This window comes from Haliaeetus albicilla, chromosome 18, assembly GCF_947461875.1.
Source record: "Haliaeetus albicilla chromosome 18, bHalAlb1.1, whole genome shotgun sequence".
In the NCBI taxonomy this organism is placed as follows: Eukaryota; Metazoa; Chordata; class Aves; order Accipitriformes; family Accipitridae; genus Haliaeetus; species Haliaeetus albicilla.
In genome coordinates, this window is record NC_091500.1 from 12,319,148 (window position 1) to 12,341,959 (window position 22,812).

General features: G+C 40.8%; 1 protein-coding gene across 5 annotated transcripts in view; it reads right to left on the bottom strand.

The window, feature by feature from the left end:
- The window catches only part of VSNL1 (visinin like 1), a 92,983-nt gene that overhangs the window by 50,558 nt on the left and 19,613 nt on the right, over positions 1-22,812 (bottom strand). For 3 of the 5 annotated variants that reach the window (XM_069805749.1, XM_069805750.1, XM_069805751.1), the window contains exon 2: positions 1,162-1,328. In XM_069805749.1, coding sequence (XP_069661850.1) covers positions 1,162-1,323 — 162 coding nt within the window. In that variant the 5' untranslated portion in view covers positions 1,324-1,328. The remainder of the gene's footprint in view (positions 1-1,161; positions 1,329-22,812) is intronic. The other 2 variants (XM_069805752.1, XM_069805753.1) reach the window with 1 other exon arrangement.

Here is a 22,812-nt window from a genome sequence, read left to right on the forward strand (position 1 = left end):
CACAATACCCGAGGCAGTAAAAATTCTTTCATCTGAAAATAACAGTTATTACAAAGTCAGTCATTTCTTAAGGAAAGGATTGTGAGGCAACATCTTGAGCCATAAATATTAAAATATGAAGGCAGAACCTTATTTATGTAAGCTGGAGTTAGCAGTTTTTGTTAGACCCTTCATTAGAAGGGGCTAGGTAATAATTTGCAGTGATCTGTTTCAAGGCTGAAGAAATTTAGGAAAGGACTGTAGCATGCATTTAAGGGAAAAGACAGATAGTCGCACTTGTCTGCAGAAATTGTCAGTGTACTCAATATTAACTACTTACATTTGAAAGGCTTTTTTATTTTTATTCAGCCTCACATTGTATTTATGAACTGTTCTGATCCTACTGTTCATCATCACCATCCAATATTTTTCCTAATTAAAATTACTTTGAAGTCTCTGACCTTTAGGCAGACACTCAATTCTGAATTAAAATATAATTATCTTTGTAACATGAATACACTTCTTATGCTGCCCCCGTGCTCTTCTTATTACAGAATAAATACATAATAAATGTAAGGAAAAGACTACCTTGAACTTGATAAAATAATGAAAAAAAAAAAGAAGAAAATAAATCGAGCAGTCTGGTTTTCCTTTCCTATATAACAAGGGCAAAGAGACAGTAGGGAAAAAAATAAAGGCAATACTTAAAATTTAGAGAAAGAAATCCTTTGTGCACAGTGCGTAATTTATCTGCAGGACATACTGCCATGAAACTTCACCACTTTTTCTGAAACCAAAAGAAGGACAGTCTTTCACATGAGTAGGTCCAGCAATCACACGGTTTATATATTCCAGTGGTATTACACGGGTAAAGCACCGTTTATTGAACAGGACCACAACCACTCTTTGAAGGAGAAAGAGGCCCATGAATTAGAGAGTGCAGAGAATACATTTATTGTGAGTAAATCATGCTTTTTTTAAAAACTTTTCGTTTAGGTCACTGTAGCTATATGAATCACTGGTGTGATGAGGGTAGCACTTCCCATTTATCTCCTCATCTTCACCATTGCTTCTCCTAGACCATTCCTTAGTCTAAATGACTGGCAGCTCTTGACCATATGTTTGCTTTACATTACTTTGCAACCTTTTCTACGGCCAAATAATAGGAACTTAATAACTTACTTTTACGTAGAGCTGCTGAAACTCCTCAAGGTTCAGTCTACCACTTGGACAGTCCTTTAGAAATCCTTTGTACCACTGTTTTAGCTCATGTTCATTGAACTCCGTGCTCTTCACCAGATCTTCCATCACCTCAGGGGCCAGCTTGCTATTCTGTTTCCCCATTCTGCCTTAAGAAGAAATAAATTAATACAATTAGCCAAGTTGCTGTGAACATTTTAAACTGAAGTTAGCAACAAAGGTTGAACTCATCACTTGTTTCATACTCAGCTGCTGCTTTTAGTCAAACGCAACTTCACGGATTTGCTAGTGAACAGGTACCTACATTATGCTTGAATATTAGAGGCTGAAAGTGGTGAAAAAACCAATATTCTTTTTTCATTTAGGAGTCTTAAGGCCTGGAGACAGACTGCTCATTTGCATTCAGATTAAGTAATTTCTAGCTTTTCTTTACACTAAGGCTGAAAAAGATGACTTCACTTGTTCTTTGAATTTAACAAAAATTTTTCACAGATTCAGAGATGTCCACAGAATTCCTCTTTATCTTTGTCTTGAAAATCTCTTCTGATATAACAGCCACATTAGCAACTACTTCTCACAGGTACAAGGCTGTGGACAGGCTTGTAATGTACAGCACTACATGTTCCACTGGGAGGAAGCAACGAGAGTCCACATACTTGGTCTCAAAAAATGATGAAACCAAACTGGGTAAATAAATGTAATTCTTATATATATGCACATATATGTACGTATTTGTGTATATATACACTTATGTATACATATAGGTATCCTTATAAGTATACATTTACTGCATAGTTGATACACAACAGATAGTTTCTATTTCATCACTGTTAACTCTGGAGATATCTACTACATCTCTTACATACATTTTGCATACACATTTATAAATATTAAACATAAAACACACAGAAATACAAAATATGCATCTGTGTATAGATGAATACAGTAACTTCAGTACTACTCATGTTGGACCTTTGAGATATTTCCAGATCCTTTGATGTTTGACCAAAGATGTCCTGTGAGAGAACTTTTGAGAAATCCTTTTCTTTTAACTTTTCCCCATTCTACTACAGTTTGTTTCATGACAGGAGACGTCTTTCAGTTATTTTTCCATCGGATGACAGACAGTACTTAACTTGTCCTGTACAGAACTGCAAAGAGATAAATAATTTCTTTCCTGAGCCTAGCTTAGCATTTCCATTTTTATCTCCCAGTATAGCATCTGTCTCTAATGACAGCACCACATTGTATGCATTGATTTCTAGTCCATATCACCACCCATTCCTGATATTACTCTATTGCTTTTGCATATTCCCCTATTTCAAAGGGGAAGTTTCCTTCTCCTCTAAAGAACATAGTTTGCTCTGTCCCAGTGAATCAATATATTTATATAATTTCCTTTACAGGAACATTCCTTGAGCAGGCACAAAGTTAACCACTCCTCCTGGACTGTGTGTAGCCAACACATCCCCTGGTCCCATACTACCAGCTGCACCAGGTCCCTTCCTGAAACACCTCATGGACCCTCTCCCCTTTGGCCATGGTCCTCCCCAGTCTGTCCTCACCCCCTCCCACAGCCCCCAGCCCACCAAGACAACCAGGGCTGGCAGCAAACCTCTTTGCCAAGACAGCACACGACTTAGCTGCACAAACATCCCCGACACTGAGAAGGAAGGTGTCTTCCGTCAAAGCATTCAGCTGGTACAAAGTTGGGAAATTCGGTCATCAGAAAGTACAAAATGCCACAACCCATCGGGCTAGAAACTCCAGCCAGAAACTTCCCAATGCCTTTGTGGCATGGCTGTTAGACAAGTGTGCTGTGCTGTGCACAGATTTAACTGGAGGTGGAAGTGGGCCACCATTTCTTGGGGTGCTTCCAGCAAGCATATCCTTCCCCAGGCTCTGCATACCCTTCCTCTACCAACCCTGTGAGATGCTGCAGTGCTTTCTTGCTCGAGGCCCTGCATCTTCTCTGAACTACAAGCACCCGCTGCAAGGACTCACACAGCTGTTAATTAAGGGCAGCACACTGCTTGCTCTAAACTTACTTAGAAGCTTTGCCAAGCTCCCATCCACACGTTTTGGTAAACTTAGCATAAATATGGGAGAGTTCTACCTTTCAGTTAATTGCCACAGGCCTAACTGTACACACAGATGTCCAGAAATTGGCTGTTTTGACTAAACGATGGGTTTGCAATTTATAGTATTTAGAACAATTGCCACAGCCTTATCTTTGAAGTCCCCATCGTCTCATGTATGAGACTGACCTAATTTGGCATAATCTGAATTTAAATCCCATGGAGTCTAAAAGGATACTAATACAGTTATTTCTCTAGCTCCAACTCAGATCACTTTTAAGTGAAAGAATAGACTGCTTTATTTGTTTTAATCTTTACGGGGCATGTTTATTTCCCCTTTTTTCTTCTTTAAACTGCGTTACCCTCTGCAGTCATAAGGTGCTTTGCTTAGGACCCAGAGGACCCTTGAAGATTCTCAGCAATTATAGTAACTACCTTAGGTAGATTCATAAGGCATCTTCTGGCTCTCTTAATTTAGTCAAATGTGCTTTTACTTGACGCTTTTCACCTGGATTCTTATCCTGATTAATATTTAACTCAATGACACTTACACATGAAAAAAAGCATCTTCAGTGGGCAAAAATCAGGTGGTTTTGACTGACAGATTCTCTGCAATAGCAACTTTTCTGTATCTATCCTGTTAGCTTTACAGCCCTTGGACCTGGCACTACACAGAGGTGGAAGCAGACAGGATTGTGAATTTCAGCACCATCTTCCAAAGTTAGCTATGTTGTTTTCAGTAACATGGACGTAAGAACACACGACTAAAGAGCTGGACAAACATATCCATACATAACCTTTTCTAACATCAGTTTGGAGAAACAAGACACCAGTTTTCTGCCTCTGTGATACAGGTCCCTTCTTTTGGTCAGCTGCTTGTTCTGCCATAGATTGTCCAATAAATCCCAGCCATCCCTGATGTACCTCACCATAAAATATCCTCTAGTAAATGAAAACCGCAGGTGACATCTTGATAAACACTTTCAGAAACCATTTTTTCCACAGAACTAAACCAGTATTTAAGGAAGGTATAATTTGGGACTACTGGGTTCTGTCCTCTTACTTGCTGCTCCAGCACTGTAGGGTGCATAATCTGCCGGGCTCTGTGTCTGACGAGGGACCGAACAAGCTGACCAAGCTGGTCACAATGCCTTCCTGTAATTAGAGGCACTCATTCTTTCTTCTCATGTTAAAGTTCTTTTCTTATGGAATTGAATTACAATTTGCAAGAAAGCTCAAGAGTCTCATATAATTATCAAATATAAACTCACACTTCTGGCTGTGGGAGATCCGGCTTATTTGGGAATAAAAACTCAAATACATATATTATCTAGTTAATCATATTCTAACATCCTCTAGAGTTTCATTGAATCCCTTATTATTATTGAAAAAGTACAATCACCCATTAGCAATGAGTATGCCACTGCCAACACATTTAATTTTCTAAAATGAAAACTATTTTTTAATTAACTTATAATCATGATTTCCCAAACATGGTTTTTTCCTTGTGAAAATCTATGAATATGCATTAGGAAAAGACAGGAGACAACAGCTGCACAATCACTAAGTTTTCAAGAGGAGGAAGGGTCACTCTGCAAGCATTTCTTTGTTTAGTAAATTTTATTCTTTTAAACTATAAAACTGCTTCCAACTTTCATGCTTCCAAGCATGCAATGTGACAATCCAAGCACTGTTACTCATCTTCTGTTGCATTTTATGATTGGCAAAAACCATGAAAGGGAAGAAAAACACAAACAAAAAAAAACCAAACAAAAAAGCAACATGCTTCGATTCCAAACCGTCGTGGGGGAGAGATTCATGATAAACAAGGAGCCAGGTACATCAGTAAAGGTGTCAAGTCTGTTCCAAGTGAGATTACTCCGGCAGAAGAATGCTAATTAATATTAGCAAGGGCAACACAATCCAAATTAGAGATCAAGAAAAATACTAGAGCTCTACTGTTGTGCCACAAGTAGCAACAGCAATGAAGGTTGAGTTTAAAAACACATCCTCTTGGCTGAAATGCTGCAAAGAGGCTGTCTGCTACACAGAGAAACAAGCTTAAGAGAAATGCTTAGTAGAGTAGTACTTCCATACTTCATTAAGCAACACCTTAATAGCTGCTTTTACAGGTCCATAGGAGGGTCAGATTTAAAAGATGGAATTTTATCAAACAACCAATCCCCAACGTGAAGCAGTCCGGGCTGTGCCAGCAGCAGGCAGGGACAATATGAGGATGTATTTGCCTGCTCTTCGCCCCACTGGACCTCAGGAGGTCCATGCCAGCCAGCCCGGGAAGCAGGAAAGGGCTGCAGCAGCAGCTGGAAGTTACTCTAAAATGACTCAGCAGCGTAGCTTAGCAAACTGATTTTATATGATTTACTGGGGGCATTGGAGGTAACGGGCATTAAGTCACATGCAGGAAGAGGGAGATAGTTCCTCCAGTTTTAAGACCATACCTGGTTTTAAAACAGTTTTTCCCTGTTTATATCTTTTTTTTATATATTTTTCTTGAAATGCTATCACATGTCCCACATGCTTGTGCTGTTTCAAAAACTCTCCACTCTCCACACAATCATCATCCAAACCTCCTGGCCAATGGCAAGGATTTTTCCCTGGAATATTTTACAGCAATTCCTGCACAGGTTTATCAGGTCTGCCTCTCCCACTTGGCTTGCCAGTACTAAACTGCCACTGTGAGCACAGTCTTACAAACCAAAATTTTATTAAAGACCTAAGAAGTAGAGAAAAAAAAAAGTTAAAGTTCAATAGCAAAACATGACTTACGGAAGCTTGTTTGCTGTTTAACGATTTCAAACACCCCCAACTGTTGCTAACACAGCTCCATTCCCACCTGCTTCCTCTTTCCCCTCCTCTCCATTCCCCTTTGGCCTCCTCGGCAAGTGTTCAAAGGGACGAAGTGCAAACAAATATAACTCCGGCTGTTCCTAAGGAAGAGTAAACTGAGTGCTGATGAAGATCTCATATTTGTGCTGAAAAAGGACACAAATTCCTTTGAGAAGACAGCACCAACAACGTCCAACCATGCCCCTAAAAAGCCAGTTCTGTGTCATTTTGCTTGCTTTCCTTAAACCCACTTATATAAAACCATTTTCCTTCCAAGTTGCATTAGGAGAAGTGTTGCCAGCAGGTTGAGGGAGATGATCTTTTCCCTCTGCTCAGCACTGATAAGACACATCTGGAGTGCTGGGTCCAGTGCTGGGCTCCCTGTACCAGACAGACATGGACTTACTGGAGTTGAGCCCAGCAAAGGGCCACAAAGGTGATGAAGGGACTGGAGCATCTGTCATACAAGGAAAGGCTGAGCGATAGGGCTGTTCAGCCTGGAGAAGAGAAGGCTCAGGGGGTCTTATAAATGTGTGTCTAAATACCCAACGGGGGGAACAAAGATGGCAGAGCCAGCCTCCTCTCAGAGGTGCCCAGAGAGGCAAGAGGCAATGGGCACAAACTGAAATTCAGGAAATTCTGTCTGAACGTAAGAAAATGCTTTTTTACTGTGCAGGTGATCAAACACTGGAAGAGGTTACCCAGACAAGCTGTGGAGTCTCCATCTCTGAAGATACTCAAAACCAAACTGGACACAGCTCTGAGCAATCATCTCTAGCTGACCTTGCTTGAGCAGGGGGTTGGACTAGAGCATCTCCGGAGGCCCCCTCCAACCTCAGTGATTCTGGGATTCTGTAAAACAGTTAGGGGGAAATGAGGCAATCATACCACCTAACTTCTGCTATCCACAGTAGCTGCCTAAATTCCCTCCACGCATAGCTGAGAGAAAAAGGGCTCAGCCGAAGGATCATTTGGAGATGTGCTGGTGACTGCAGTCACATCCCGCCCCTCACTGACTCCAGCTGTGCAGGGAAATTTGCCTTATGTCCCTGGGCACAGGCACCTAATGGAACGGGGCTACCCCAACTTACCTGAGTATATTTTGCCTGCTTTGACACCCGCCCATGTTCATGCTCCAGTTTTCCCAGGAATCCTGCATGAAGGGGGCAGTCAACCAATACCTCTGCAGCCTCATGAGGTCTGTGCATTAAATGAGTTCCCTTGTATGGTGCATGTTTTTCTTGCTCTTCCCTGGCTCTGGGAAATGGGAATGAGTCGTGTGGACTATGCCAGAAGCAAATGACACCTCTCGCTTTGCCAGCTCAGCTGTGCTGGCAGGCACTCATTAGGTTGGAAGGAAAGCTGTGGTTCATCCCCACCCCTCTGCCCGCTCCCAGCCCACAAGCTCCCACAGGAACGTGCTGACTGCTGGGGACTACATGTGAAATCCAGGCGTTGAGCAGGCAAGTGTGGTGGGTGTCTTTGCAATCTTTGATACAATACAAATCCATAAACTGTACATAAAACACTGTATAGACTCCAACATTCATACATATATAGGGGTAACAAAACCTCAAACAATTAAATGCTAAGGAAAGCAGAGAACTATGTCTGTAATTTACAATAACAGAATAATTTTCATGTTATTTTTGAGCAAGCTGTTTATCAAATTTCCAGCTGTGTGCTGATAATAACTGTAACTCCTGACAACTCCCAGTATTGTTCCTTTCTCCTCAGGCTAGTCCTGACACTGCCTTTTCTCTACTAATGTCAGCATCAGTGATAGACAGAAGCAGGCTATCAAGCCACACAGATGTTTCATTCCTTCAAATACACTTATTGATTCACAGAAGAAGAAATTTGGAGCCATAGCCTGTCTTTCAGACACAAAAAACCCCAACAATCTTATACCCAAATCCCCATGGAAATAAATACCCAAGGAACCATATGTGTGGAAAAGAAGAGGAATTTTCCCATCCAAACCATGAACAAAGGCTAGAACTGAAATGACCCTGTCCAACGGCAGTGCTTCAATGGCAAATGACACCAAGCTGAGTGGCGCAGTTGATACGCTTGAGGGAAGGGATGCCACCCAGAGGGACCTCAACAGGCTTGAGGAGTGGGCCCATGCAAACCTCATGAAGTTCAACAAAGCCAAGTGCAAGGTCCTGCATCTTGGTCAGGGCTATCCCCAGTATCAGTACAGACTGGCGGATGAAGGGATTGAGAGCGGCCCTGTGGAGAAAGACCTGGGGGTACTGGTGGATGAGCCAGCTGGACATGAGCTGGCAATGTGCGCTCACAGCCCAGAAAGCCAACCGTATCCTGGGCTGCATCAGAAGCAGCGTGGCCAGCAGGTCGAGGGAGGGGATTCTGCCCCTCTGCTCCGCTCTGGTGAGACCCCACCTGCAGTCCTGCGTTCAGCTCTGGGGTCCTCAGCACAGGAAGGACAGGGACCTGTTGGAGTGGGTCCAGAGGAGGGGCACAAAAATGATCAGAGGGATGGAACACCTCTCCTATGAGGAAAGCATGAGAGAGTTGGGGTTGTTCAGCCTGGAGCAGGCTCTGGGGGGACCTTATTGCAGCCTTTCAATATATAAAGGGGGCTTACAAGAAAGACAAAGACTTTCAATACTTAAAAGAGCATGTACAAGAAAAATTGAGAGAGACTTTTTACTAGGGGCTGTGGTGACAGGACAAGGAACAATGGTTTTAAACTGTAAGAGGGTAGATTTACATTGGATGTAAGGAAGAAATTGCTTACCATAAGGGTGGTGAGACACTGAAACAGGTTGCCCAGAGAAGCTGTGGATGTGCCATCATTGGAAGTATTCAAGGTCAGGTTGGATGGGGATTTGAGCAACCTGGTCTAGTGGAAGGTGCCCCTGCCCATCGCAGGGGGATTGGACTAGATGATTTTTAAAGGTCCCTTCCAACCGAAACCATTCTATGACTCTATGCTTCCTAGGCAACTTGTGAAGCATCTCCTCACATCAGTTGTCAACACAATTTCTAAGCCAGCTTGCATGAAACAGGGATGACCCCAAGCCCTGTCCTATACCTTGCATAGTAGAACCACACTGGACAGGGAAAGCCCTTTTTTTTCCCCCAATATGAGCAAAAGATGAAGATATTTTAGAGGACAATGTTCTAGTACTGTTGCATGATACCAGACCTTACTATGCTGACACCATGCAAGTACTACGCTACTATTAAACCTTTTCAAAAGGGGTCAGTCAACTTAGACGGAACTAGTGGTGGCAGCAGTTGTCTTTCTCCCTTCACTGTCTCTCCTGTAAGCCAGCCAACTGGATCCTCTTCAACGACCGGGAGCCTCTACTTCACGACAGACACTGCTTTGTGATGTGGCATCTGCAGCTCTCCAAGATTGCCACAGGTCAGAGACCCCCTCACTCTGCTCAGTCCCATCCTCCTACTCCTCTCTCAAAACCCATGGATCCAAACACACAGCAGCTCCACGCCTGCACTTTGCCAGCAAGGAAGAAGGGCTGCAACAACCTGTAGGGGTGGAAGATGTAAGCCATCCCTGACGGGGTGGAAAAGCCAGGCAAGGAACACCACCCCAGAGACTGGCAGAGGCACCAGGGGCAGAGAGTACCAGACACGGCCAAAGCCTAATCAGGCTGGACAATGCTGGGCCCTGCGGACCTGCTCTAGCTGACCCTGCTCTGAGCAGGGCCTCGCACTACACAGTCTTTGGAGGTCCCTGCCAACCTCCGTGGCTCTGCGACTCAAGAACTGCAGACATCCTTTCAGTAGTAATTTTGGGAGAAATTGATTATCAGGTATAGGTAGAGTTAATATACTTCCATATTGGTATATTGCCTATCACTGACCTCAGGAACATGTTGTTCCCCCAACTCAGAGGCAAAACCCACCCTGAACTACCAGCTTTCTCCTTCATACAAAACTTAGGGCTTATTCTAAGTTTTTAACTGAACTTATGCTTCCCATCCCAAAATGATGGGAAGTCCATCAGTGAAAAACTAATATGAATTTGTGTGTGTGTGTTTTGTAACAACATACTGAAGTTAGAAGCAGTCATCATTTACTACTGATAACATAAACCTCAAACTAAGGGTGAAACAAACAGGCTAGGTTCTGATTTATATTACACTACAGCAAAAACTGGAGTAAATCCAGTGATTTCAGATTACTTTACTGGCTTTACCAAAGATCAGATTTAGGTCTCCAATCTCTCCGTGTAAAAGAAATGGGGAAAAATAGAGAGTAATGACATTAAGGAATGCAATTATCCAACTGAATTGAATAATAAATGGAGAAAAGAGGTTTAAGCAAAAGAAGAGAGATACAATTTTAAATTTTATTTGAAATGAGATGGATATTCAATTTGATTTAAGCAATAAAAAAAACATTTGAAAGGGTAAAAGCTGTGCAAGAGGATGCTCTAACATAACAACGACTGGTATGTAGGGCTTTTTTTCTCTAGGTGACCAGCAAGCAAAAATTGGATTTATTTCATTAAAAGTGGGGATTTGTTTTCTGTTGAGTCTGGAATAAAACAAAAAGGGAGTTCTCCACATTTTCAACATGAAAAACCAGGGCAATACCAGACTCACCAGTAGCTCCACTGTTGATGCACCCCTGTGGGTCACAGTAGGGCTCTATTCAAAGCCCGATGCTGAAGCTGGCAGCTTGGTTATAAACTAACCTGCAGACACGTGTTCTGCAGTACATCGCAGGGTCTTATTTCTGCCCCCTCTTCACATTTGGATTGGGAAACTGCTTACAACATGCCATAGCTGGCTTTCCTCCTTTGCAAGTGGACATAGGAGGAGGTTCTTAGCATAAAGCAGAGTCTTATCTGGGTTGTTCAACAAGACATCAGCACTCAGAAGAGCTTCCAGGCTCTACCACTTAGCTTTAGACTTGGAGAGACAGGGACAAAATCCCTCTTTTGCTTGCTCTTTCTCTCAGTCTCTTTTTAGACCACAGGGAGGAGAGTGTCTGTATTTCTACAGAAAGCTTAGGCTCTGGATGATCAGTGGTCCTTAAGAAATTTTTGCTTCCTCCTTAACTCTGTTATTTGGCTTTTTTGCATGCTGTAACTCAAACTCGTTTGTTTTTTTTCTTTTTCATGTCCACTTCTCCAATATTTCAACAAAATTTGGTGACTTATATGCTCTATAGAAGTTAGTGATTAATTTCTGAAGAGAACAATATGCTTGTTAACGCTGAGTGTCAGACAAACACGTAAGTACATCTGTTGCCATAGTTTCATTTTGCTATTGGCCCAGCTTCTACCAATCATGGTGATCAGTAAGTAACAAGGAGGTGTGAGTTGAGGAAGAAGCCTCATTTTTCAGCAGTGAAATGAGTATTTTCTTCACCAGTCTATTCTCTTCTATTTTGTCATTGTAAATAATAATCTTAAAATGCATGCAGAACTTTTACTGTACCTTTCTGTAGTAATTCATAGGCTGAATACCATTCCAATCACCTGATTATCCAGAATGCTCCAACATCAGAGCCTTGATTGCTGTGACAAGTTTGTTATATACCTTATACCAAATATAACAGGTTTTGATTGCTTTCTCTGAGGTTTTATTCTAGAATATGGTTTCCAATAGGCTTTCCCTCATGAGATGCTCTGATATGTTAACAGAGATATCCATAACCTCCTGGACATCACTAGTTTAGAGTAGCCACTGGAACAAATTACACATCAGCACTGATGATCACTTTCCAAGCCTTACATTTCAAAAGAGTGGCTTATACAATTTTAGATATTTCAGGGATCTATCCATTATTCAGTATTCCACCTCTTCTGGGATAGTTGCTGCAAACATCTGTTTTTGGGGGGAAGATTGACAAGGCATGTCTGAACATTATAGTTTCCCCGAGTAGGTTCCAGTCTACTCCTGGAACCATAGGACAACATTTATGTACCCTGTAAACATCCATCTAGTTCTGTTTTGCCAAACTATATCAATATTTCCTCTGCCTGAGATAAAGAATTTTTGTCAATTTGTAGAGACTAATGTTAATTAAAATGCTGCTTTTCTTTGAGATAAACACTATTGATTGCTCTTGCTTGGGGATAAAGGTTTTTAGACTTTAGCCATTGCCTTGACCACATTTATGTATATAGGCACCAATTTTTTTTCTTAGTTTTTGTTTAAATAAATATTCATGTATTCTGTTGTAATTACCTATAAAAAAGTAATACATGACTTCTCACCACTTGTATTACAGCAAGTCTTCTTATCTGCTATCAGTTTGCTTTACTGTTAGTTTGAAATGTCACTGTACTTCTTATGTTTGATATGTGCAAAACCAAATTCTCTTAAGTTGGTGTGCTTACCAAGAGCTACTTTTGCTGCTCACCTTCCAGCCTCATTTTAATTTGAGTTTAAATCCATCACATGCCTTTTTAGGACCTCATCTCTGAGTCATAAGTCACTGGGCTTTACTTAATGGTACAAGCTTCACTCTTATATCACTTATATCACACTTATATCACACTTATTTATATCCATATTCCTCATCACAGCTCTTAAACAATACTGCCCTACTTTTCTGCAAAGGTGGATTAATCACATCAAACGTTAGCTATTTAAAAAGTCAGTTGTCTTTGGTCCCTCTGCAGTCAATGGAGATGGCCAGAAATTTCAGAGTGATTCACCCCATGCAGAGAGAGATGTCTGAAAGAGGCAGGATGAATATATGCAAGCTTATTTTAAGACAGGATGAATCACCTTCTACAAGTGTCTCTTTCTTTCTGCTGCTTGTAGAGGCAGCCTTGTAAACTTGCTTAGATCTGAAACTGGATTTCTAAATGCTTAAAGTGAAGCAAGAAAAATCCTAACTTGCTCATTGACAGTGGGTAACCTAGAACCAAAATGTAGTTCCTAATCTCACTAGGAAGCCCATAGATTTGCCAAGGTTGATTGATTGTTATTCGTGTGTACCACAACCTTTATTCAGGTGTGATTAATGCCATTACAAGTACAACATGTTGGTGTACCAAATACAGGCAGTCTTTCCTGAACTGCTATTTACTTCCATCAAAGCAGTGGAAAAATTAGCTCTTTTCTACCTTTTTCCAGGCCCCCCAAAACCAAAATAGTTTTAAGTAGCTGAACTGCAGAGATCGGGCTGCTCAAGATTGTTTCATTATGCCCTTGTCATTCCCTGCTTTTTCCTCAGTATAGTTCCTAGCCAAGTAAAGTCCCATCCTCAAAGAGTAAGAAGAAGATATTGTTTATTATTATTAAACACAATATTCTTTTATAAGAAATTTCACTCTGACCATCTAAATGCTGTATTAAAGTTTGGTCTTCTCCAACCCATTTCTAATATCCAGCTCTCTCTTTATCCACCACAGCCTCTTTATCAGCCGTGTCCAGCAGTGCAAGACACTATCTCATTGCTCTGGATTCACAGGGGGAAGCGGGTATGGTGAGCACTGTATGGCCCTCCTCCAGTCTCTGCTGGGATTAACAGCAGCAAGATCACTGCCTAGATTGTTTCCTCTTTGTTCCCAATTCACAAAGCAGTGACAGGATCTCTTTTTCATCTTGCTCATGCTCCTGTGTCCTGTGATGACAACTACAACTGACAAAGAACGGAGTAAAACTCTGAGGAGGGATATCAGCATATGGCCTATAGTGTTGTGATAATTGAAATAAATATATGCTAACACATACAGATACGTTTTAAATTTTTTGCTTCCATTCAATTTCTGCATGAAGAAGGAACACGTAAGACTCTGGAGTCAGCTCGCTTTTGCACATGCATCAATGACGGCTGTGAATGAGCTGATTTCAACTGATGATTTTGACCTATGTGCTAAACAACTACATTACTAAAAACCACATAACTATATTATGACAGATATTAACAGAAGTGGTTAGCAGGAAAGCGGATTACAGCTTTTTATTTTACTAAAAACCTTTCAAAGTCAAAACAAAGTATTTACATCATTGTGGCTAGTGATCCATTGGTGCAATGCTTGCCCCAAATTCATTATAAACGAATCGTCAGAACTATCCCTTGTGACTGCTTCAGATGGAACATGATTAAATGCAGAGGAAATACATTACTGAGAAGATGAATCATAATTCTGCAGAATGAAATCAATGGTTTTACACTTTTGAGTTGGACATTGAGGAGCGGTCAAAAATGTTACTTATGCAAACAAGTGAGCAAATGAATCACGTAAACAGCCTGAACAGGAAAAATACACTTAAATTTTGACCAGCTGTAACACTAAATATCAAAGAATTACAGAAGTGTCGTGGTTTAACCCCAGCCAGCAACTAAGCACCACGCAGCCGCTCACTCACTCCCCCCCATCCAGTGGGATGGGGGAGAAAATCAGGAAAAGAAGTAAAACTCCTGGGTTGAGATAAGAACGATTTAATAGAACAGAAAAGAAGAGACTAATAATGATAATGATAACACTAATAAAATGACAACAGTAGTAATAAAAGGATTGAAATGTACAAATGATGCGCAGGGCAATTGCTCACCACCCGCCGACCGACACCCAGCCAGTCCCCGAGCGGCGAATCCCTGCCCCCCCACTTCCCAGTTCCTAAACTAGACGGGACGTCACATGGTATGGAATACACTGTTGGCCAGTTTGGGTCAGGTGCCCTGGCTGGGCATGAGAAGCTGAAAAATCCTTGACTGTAGTCTAAACACTACTGAGCAACAACTGAAAACATCAGTGTTATCAACATTCTTCACACACTGAACTCAAAACATAGCACCGTACCAGCTACTAGGAAGACAGCTAACAACATCCCAGCTGAAACCAGGACAAGAAGAAAACCCGAAAATGTCTTCTTAAGGTAGAATTTTCAAACAAAAATTCCTTCATTGCATTACTATGAAATGCAAAGTTTTTCCATCACTTTTGATTTTTATGGTTTGGAATAAATGTAGTAATTTTACTTAGAGTGGTTTGATGGCTCATTTGAAATAATATTTTAGTACCTTCAATCTAGTTCTAAGCAGGCAGGCTGGTAACCATCTCACAGCAACGAGAGGACGAGATGCCCTAGCGAGTGTCCATCAGTATGACTTAAGCCACTCAGGTCAAGTCAGCTGCCTAGACACAGGGTGTCCTGGTCCATCCCTGCGTTAGTATCTGCTAGCTCCATGTGGATGTCTCGGACACCTTAGGGCCTTTCAGATGGCACTAGACGCCTCTGCTTAAGCAGCTGGATCAGTTGAATGAGATCTTGCCCACTTAATTTCAACAGCTAACTTCAGCCTAACGAACCAGCTAAGTGCCAAAGCGCTGTGTTTTGGCAACAGAGAAAAGCCATCACAGAGAAATCCTGCTCACCTAAATTAATTCATTAAGCTTATACTATAGGTGCTCCCTCTGGAGTCCATGAAAAATGTCTGCCTTCCCTTACTCCCCACTTACGCTGGGAGGATGGCTTTGTTATGCACCTGAAGGTTAGGTGGGAAATAAGGTGTTTCTGATCTAGCTTAACACGCTGGCGTTAGTGTGCCATGCTGTGTTAAACAACAAGCTGTCAGCCTTCCCGTCCACTCATGCTAGCACACACGCAACCAGCAAAGAGCACACGAAGAGTCAGCTGCCATGTCAGCAGTGCCCAAAGGAGAGCTGCTAAGCTCACCTGTTGTTTGTGCCTGTCCATATATTCCGTCCCCTTTGCTATTTTATAGAATAATGCACAAGAGGTCCAAATCATAGTTGATCTCCAAGTCATTTTTTGGCCTTGACTACTATTCTTGATGGACATTGGAGCAAAAAGGTCAAGGTTGGGAAAGTGTGAAACTGAACTGGTCCCATCGGGACTGAATTTAGAAGTAGTCATTGTGCTTCCTCCTTTAGGAGTTTCACTTTCCAGAGCTGCCAATCCAGTTTCTGTCATACAGCACCAAATTAACTGAAAATGTAAAAACGGCTTTAATGCAGGTTGAGAACATGAGTTCTTCAGTACAGAGTGTCTCTCTTACATGGGCAAACCCAGCATCAAAAAGAAATGATGCACATAACCATTACCTAGTACTTCCTCATTAATTAGCACACACTAGTACTACTGCTATTTGAAACGGACTGACAAATAATGTAGACACATCCCACAAACCCTTCTTCCTGGAAAAATATAAGTATTTTTACAGACAGAGCTCCTAGCAAGGTTATATATTGAGGGAAAAAAGAATGCACTCTGACATTAATATTGATAGAAACTGCAAAATGAGCAAAAAGGACAAAGCAAAAGGAAAGCTGGCTGTCTCTAAGACTCTATGTCCCCAGTACAGGAACCTCATTATTATTTCATGACCTTAATGGCAGGCCTCTAAGCCCTGTGTATGTCCTTCATAACAAAAAAATTAATCACAAACACAAAGCCGAAAATCTTGGATATGCAATAATTGAAAGCTGTTAGGTATTTCTTCTAGTTTTGGATTCATTTATACAGTACGATAGTTCTGAGAGACAGCAAGGTAAAACATACAACTTTTCATAAGTCCCATATATGAATCACAGCATATGGTCTTTCTGTTAAAAGGTAAGCCAGGGGGAGGCAGGGAGAGAGAGAAAGCCTCTCATGCTAAAAGACTGCACAATGTTATCATTTTCTACATTAAAAATAATTGGAACAATTTTTTCCAACTGTTTTTCAATGAGAGCTCTACTGGAGTAAATTTTTATAACAACTGGGTATTGTGGCTGTGCTAATAAAACTGCTACACTTGCTCAGCTGAATCCCTGTGTGTGCGCACATGCTTTTTTTTGGTTAAATAATAAAAGATAGACAAAAAATGAGAGAGAGACAGAGTCTAAATTTCAGTAGTATTTACCATGGCCAAGAATAAGAAAATCTATACTGAGGAAAGAGGAGGAAACAGAGGAGACCTATACAATGCATCACACATTTGTAGTACCACACCATCCATGAGAACTTCAGTGCCTCAACCTGCAAAGGACAACATGCAAGGTACAGTCTATTGGTTTTTTTTTACTTCAAAGAGATGCTTGCTTTTCAGATACTTTCTAAAATGCTGTTTTTCTAGGACACACAGTTTAGGAGCTATCTTTCTGGTGATGACAGAAAACGATGGGGGAAAAAAATTGCTAGCAACATATTTGATTTGGACACCAGTGCACTTAGAATTCCTTCAGTAAAGCACATGGGAAGCTGTTGTTACAACAGAACAGCTCTGGGATGGGCCATAGCAATACCTCTAACACAACAGAAAAAAACAATGGTGATGCAGATAAAAAATGAAAGACAACAAATGAAAGCTATACAAACATTAAAATTATTATGATTACAAAATTCACCAAAACCAGTGTCCAAGTTCCTTGAGTTTATCATCCACCAGGATAAAGCTATTGATAAAGGTTGCTAAGCACAGTCAAGCTGACTCAGAAATCTTTTCAAAGGTCTCAAAATTGCAAATCTGAAATATTAGCCTGCAGTTCCGTTAAATTGTCTAGGAAAATAAAATTTTGTTCTGATTCACTGCCCACCTCTGGTAGATAAGGACCCCCTGGGAAAACTACTTTAGAAAACCTAGCATGAAAATGACATTATTATAGGCTATGAATCCTGGAAAGCATGACACGTAACTCTAATTCTCAAGGGGCAGGATGTTTTTTTCCTAACTTAGGGCTGTCTGTTGCTGAATTGTCCATGGGAATAAGTTTTTGATAAAAGGTTTATGATAAAAAATGTTTGTTGCTCTTTCTAATGATTCTAGAGGCTGGGAGTGACTTTGAGGATGACATAATCTCTTTCATGCTTCCTATACTTCTGCAATAAGGCACACAAATTAAACTGCTGCTAAGAAAGAACAAAAATATCTTGGATGACAAATAGAAAAATATCCTTTCTTTATAGTCAATGCCATCTTCACCATTTAATTGCATCCACAGCTTTTTTAATTGCAAAAATGCCCCACAATTTTAGTATATGAATACAACATCTACAGTGGGAGTGAAATCACCTGGCTTTAATGCTCTCAAATTTTGGTGTCTACACTAAGATAGTCGTGTAGGCCAACAGAGACACAGTCATCTCCAGGTATCAATTCAGCAAGTTGGCCTAAGACATTTCTCCTAGGATGGGATGAGTCATACTTTTGAGGTGCTGTTCTCTCTCCATTGACTCTCCAGACTATCATGTCTAATAATCACTGATTAAATTAGCTTTCCTGAATTTGTCTGATCCCTTTTTGACCACATTTATATCTTGGTCTCCAAAACATCCTGTGGAAATCAGTATCATAATTTAATTAAATGTTATACAATAATTTCATTGGTGACCCTATTTCTTGTACTGTGAGAAACAGTGACTATTTCTTATTTACCTCCTCATCATCAGTCATGAAACAGCCAGACTCTGCCCAGCCTATGCTCCATGGTCCTAACCAACTTTACTCCCTTTTTCTAGACTTTCTACTATATTATAGCTCTTTATCATACAAGTGACTATAATTACAGATAGGATGCTACACATGCTTATACAGTATAATATTTTTCTACTTCTGTCCTAGTATTTTCTAGCCATTTTAACTGCTATTTGTCATGAACTGGTAATTTCAGAGCTCCATCCTCAGTAATGCCCCGTTCCTCTCCTGATTTCTACTAGTTAATCTATAGTCATCAATATATTTTGTCCCATGGACTTTACCTTCCTCTTAATTGCCAACTAATTCACCTGCTGTTTTATCATCCCAATATTCAGTATTACATAATCATGCTGCAGCACTTAATAGTCAGATTGAAATGTGACTGTTACGGGTAATCTAAAATCATATGCAAACTTTCTCACTTTACTAGTCAACTCCACAAGTCATTTATGGATACATTTCATTTTTTCCCCACTCTCCATAAATTGTAAAAATGTGTGATACCTGTTTTTATGCTTACCATCTTTTACAACATTATGCATATATAAGTACTACACTTAGAAAATTCAAAACCAGCTACAAGATGGCTTAAACATGTTGCTATCATTAAAGGCTAAAAACTTGAAAAATATTTCATAGACTCATGTATTGCAACTACTTGGGAAGAAGTGTTGTGATCGTTTAGGATGGAAATAGTAGAATTTCACACCCAAATTCCTGGTTCATCTCCAATCTTTGTCATTGGACAAGGGTACAGTTTTTAGAGAGGCACCTGGTCTTGATTTAAAGCTTTAAAACAACAGATAATCTACCAGGTCTACAGTTGGATCAAGCCTTGCTTATGCTAAATGCTGCACTGGTAGAGCTGTTAACTCTCTCTGGTGTGACAATCCAGGGGAAAAGTTAAAGGAAATGAAGGCTACAGCTTAGGAATAAGGCAAAAAGTGGAATAACATAAAATAATAACAAAAAAAATCCCCAAATCCCCAAAACCCAGCAGCAAGAAACAGAGAAATCTTAAAAACTATTGTGGCACTTGCCGGGAGCTTGCAACAGCTAGTAAATCAAATCAGAGGATGCAATATAAAAAGTGTTCGCTGCCAGAAGGCAAAGAATCATTTGAGCTGGTTATAGTTGTAGCACTTTTTTTTTTTTCTTTCTTTCTTTTCCTAAATTACTTCAGAAAGACTCAGTATAAAGAGAACCTGTTACAGAATCCCCTCTGGAACTGAACAAGACTCCAAATGATGGTCTTTTGGTAGCGATATTTTTCAATCTCCAAGACAAAAGGGAATATAGAACAAATGTTATTCAGGAAATCTGCCTGCTTTTTCATTGTGGAAAAAAACCCTTCATCTTTCCTGACCAGAGCAGCCCTGTTACTAAGGCCAAGCAAAAGGGAAGGGGAGCAAGCGTATGTCAAGAAATAGATTCTGGGAAAAGGATCAAAAATCTCTTTTCTCACTTATATAAAGCTGTATTATATTCTGTGGGAGAATGCGTGTATCTTGGAACAGAAAAATGTAGACTTCAAGGCAAGTGGTATAAGGAGCTAGATTTACAAACACATGCAAGCACTTCAATGGGTCTGGACTACTGGCTAAAGCAGATGCTGTTATCTAATTGCCTTGGTTCATTTCTGTTCAAGAAAGTCAAGGTGACGTTCAGTATAAAGGTATCAACCGTCTCCCCGGCAGCTTGAGTGCTCTTATGAAATCTCACCAAGTACCTAAATAGCTATGCAAATCTCATCTGAAGTATTTAGTTGCTGCATTCCCTCCTCAAAATGCAACTTAAACTCTGTCACCTCTACATTCTAAGAATATGACACCGGCATACAAAGCAGGCCAGGCACTGAACTTCATACTGCTAGCCTGTGCGTCCATGCCTTGTTTTACGTGGTACCGCCCCTTAGCGTTTTGAAGGTCCCAATTTCTCACACACGGCCACTGTGAACCATTCAGGTTGGCATTTGATTCTTCATAAAAATAGCCAGGCACATGAATAATCGTATGTCATATTAACATTACTCCTGGGGAGCTGTGAGTGCCAAGCTGTGAGCACATATTAACAGAGTGAGGTAAGGAACGTGCCTGAATAGCCCAGTAAAACTACTGGCTATAATGTTGCTGAGGAACACGGACACATATATAGACGTACACACACAATAAATATAGGCTAAGCTGGTTTTATTATGCAGACGTACTTAGCGTTAGGAGTGTCTACACAGCATTAGCACGGCTCTGCTGTCAGGCAGACAGCTAGGTAACAGCAAATTGATTGTGAATCTCAGCCCCAAGTTGTCCCTCTTCTTCTTCTTTGTCCCATCGTTTCCCTGTACTTTTGGCTCCCTGGCAGCATGCTTGCCAAGCCAGTCCCAGTAAATCTGTACCAGCTCATCCTGACTCTTTCTCCCACTTTCCTTCCCTCCTTCCTTCCTACCTGGCTTTTATTCCTTACCCAATGCCAACTCTCATCACCCCTGGTGTTTTATCTGCACTTTTTCTTTTCCTTTTTTGGCTTTTCATCAGCAAAAGCAGTGAGACCAGCTATGTTCATAGCATGCAAGGTGTATGCATAAGGAAAAAAAAAAAAGAGGTTGGCTTGCTTAAGCTGCAGAGGAATTCATCTGGGCAATATCTTACTGACATTTAAACAATCTTGGCATCTTCAGGCACAAAGATAACACAACCACTCCCGAAGAGCAGAGACGGATGGATTCCCAGGCTGCCAGCAGGGCTGTCAGCATCTTGCAGAGAGGCAGCTGCTGAACGGGAGGGACCGGGGGCAAGCCTCAGCATGTTTAAATGATGCTGCACACTGTACAATATTTGAGAGCATTTTATGTTAAAAAACAGGTTGTAAAGCTAAGTGGATTATGCAGCTTATAATTATGTTGTATAAAGCTTAAACAACCCAAGGCAGCCGTCCGAGAAACACCATGATTTACAGGCATGAGATGCAGATGCAGGCAGGACGGCAAGACTGATACAAATGTCTCCCTCACATGTGGGCAAAGGTGCAGGGTTTGTACACATATGTGCACTCCTCCGACTGCCCCAAATCACCACAGACTGGTCAGAGGAGAAAAAACTCATGGAGAGGAACCGTCTGTGGGCAGGGACAGCAGGAGAACCCGCTACGTTCACTAGCAGTAACAGCAAGTGGGACATGCAGCACAGCATTTTCAGTTCCTAAAGGGCCTTGGTGAATCCGATCACCTAAAAGGTGGGATAGGAGGAAGAAGTGTGGGAGGAGTTGGTATCCCTAAAGGAAGAGATTAATTTTGATATCCTCAAGTAGAAAAAGAGAATTCAAACTACCAGGGAGAGAAGTTGTTACTTATACTTTCTACATGTTATTCTAAATCCCTTCGTCTCTCCTCACCCCCCAAAAAGCAGTGTTGAGTGAACCTATTTGCTGAACACTTGTAAGCAGGGAAGCAGAGATCAGTGTCCACTCATCTCATCGCCTATGTTTCTAGGTGGAGGCTTAAACTGGTTTTGCTTCCTTGTTTGTTTTTCACAGAACAAATGCAGAAATTAACCTGACTCTTGCTGCTGCTTAATTGCCCCTGATAAAAGGATAAAGTGGAAATGGAAAAGGCATTGGGTTCAGAGATGTCACTTGCATTTGTACTTTCTCTTTTAAAAAACTAGCTATACTCCTCAAAAAAACTTTTCAGAACATCTAGGAAAAACCTTTTTCAAGGTTAAGAGGAACAATCAATTTGTTCCTCTGCTCTGCCTGCCTCATAGATCTCTTGCAAAAAAAAAAAAAAAAGAAAAAAATCTTAAATGACAGGCATGGGAAAGCCCTGAGGAGCTGCAATCCCCCAAACGACCAAACAATTACTGTCTTGAAGTTTCCATCAAATTAGTGCCTGCCACCAAATAAAGCCACTCAACAGTCTGCTCATTCTTAGCTGACGTCATACTTCCGCCCTATTCCAGTATTGGTGCTACAAACTTTTTTAGAAACATTATTTTTCCCTAACTTGAAAGGAGCTAGGTTGATTTATGACTCCAAAAACCTGGCCAGAATCCAGAAGGACATCAAACTGCCAGTCTGTAACTTAATCAGTTCCCTCAAGAAACTGAATGAAAATGTTTTTTTATTATTAATGATGACAGTAAATAACAAAAATCAGTCACAATTTTTAAAACTTTTGTATGACCATAGACAACAGAAAACTGAGCAATTGTACTACTAATGCCAAACTATTTTAAATGATTGCAAAGAAAACTGAGAAGACTCTCTAACACAGCAACCACAAATCACGCACAGAATATTAACAGGGAAGTTATTATATAGTCAGTAG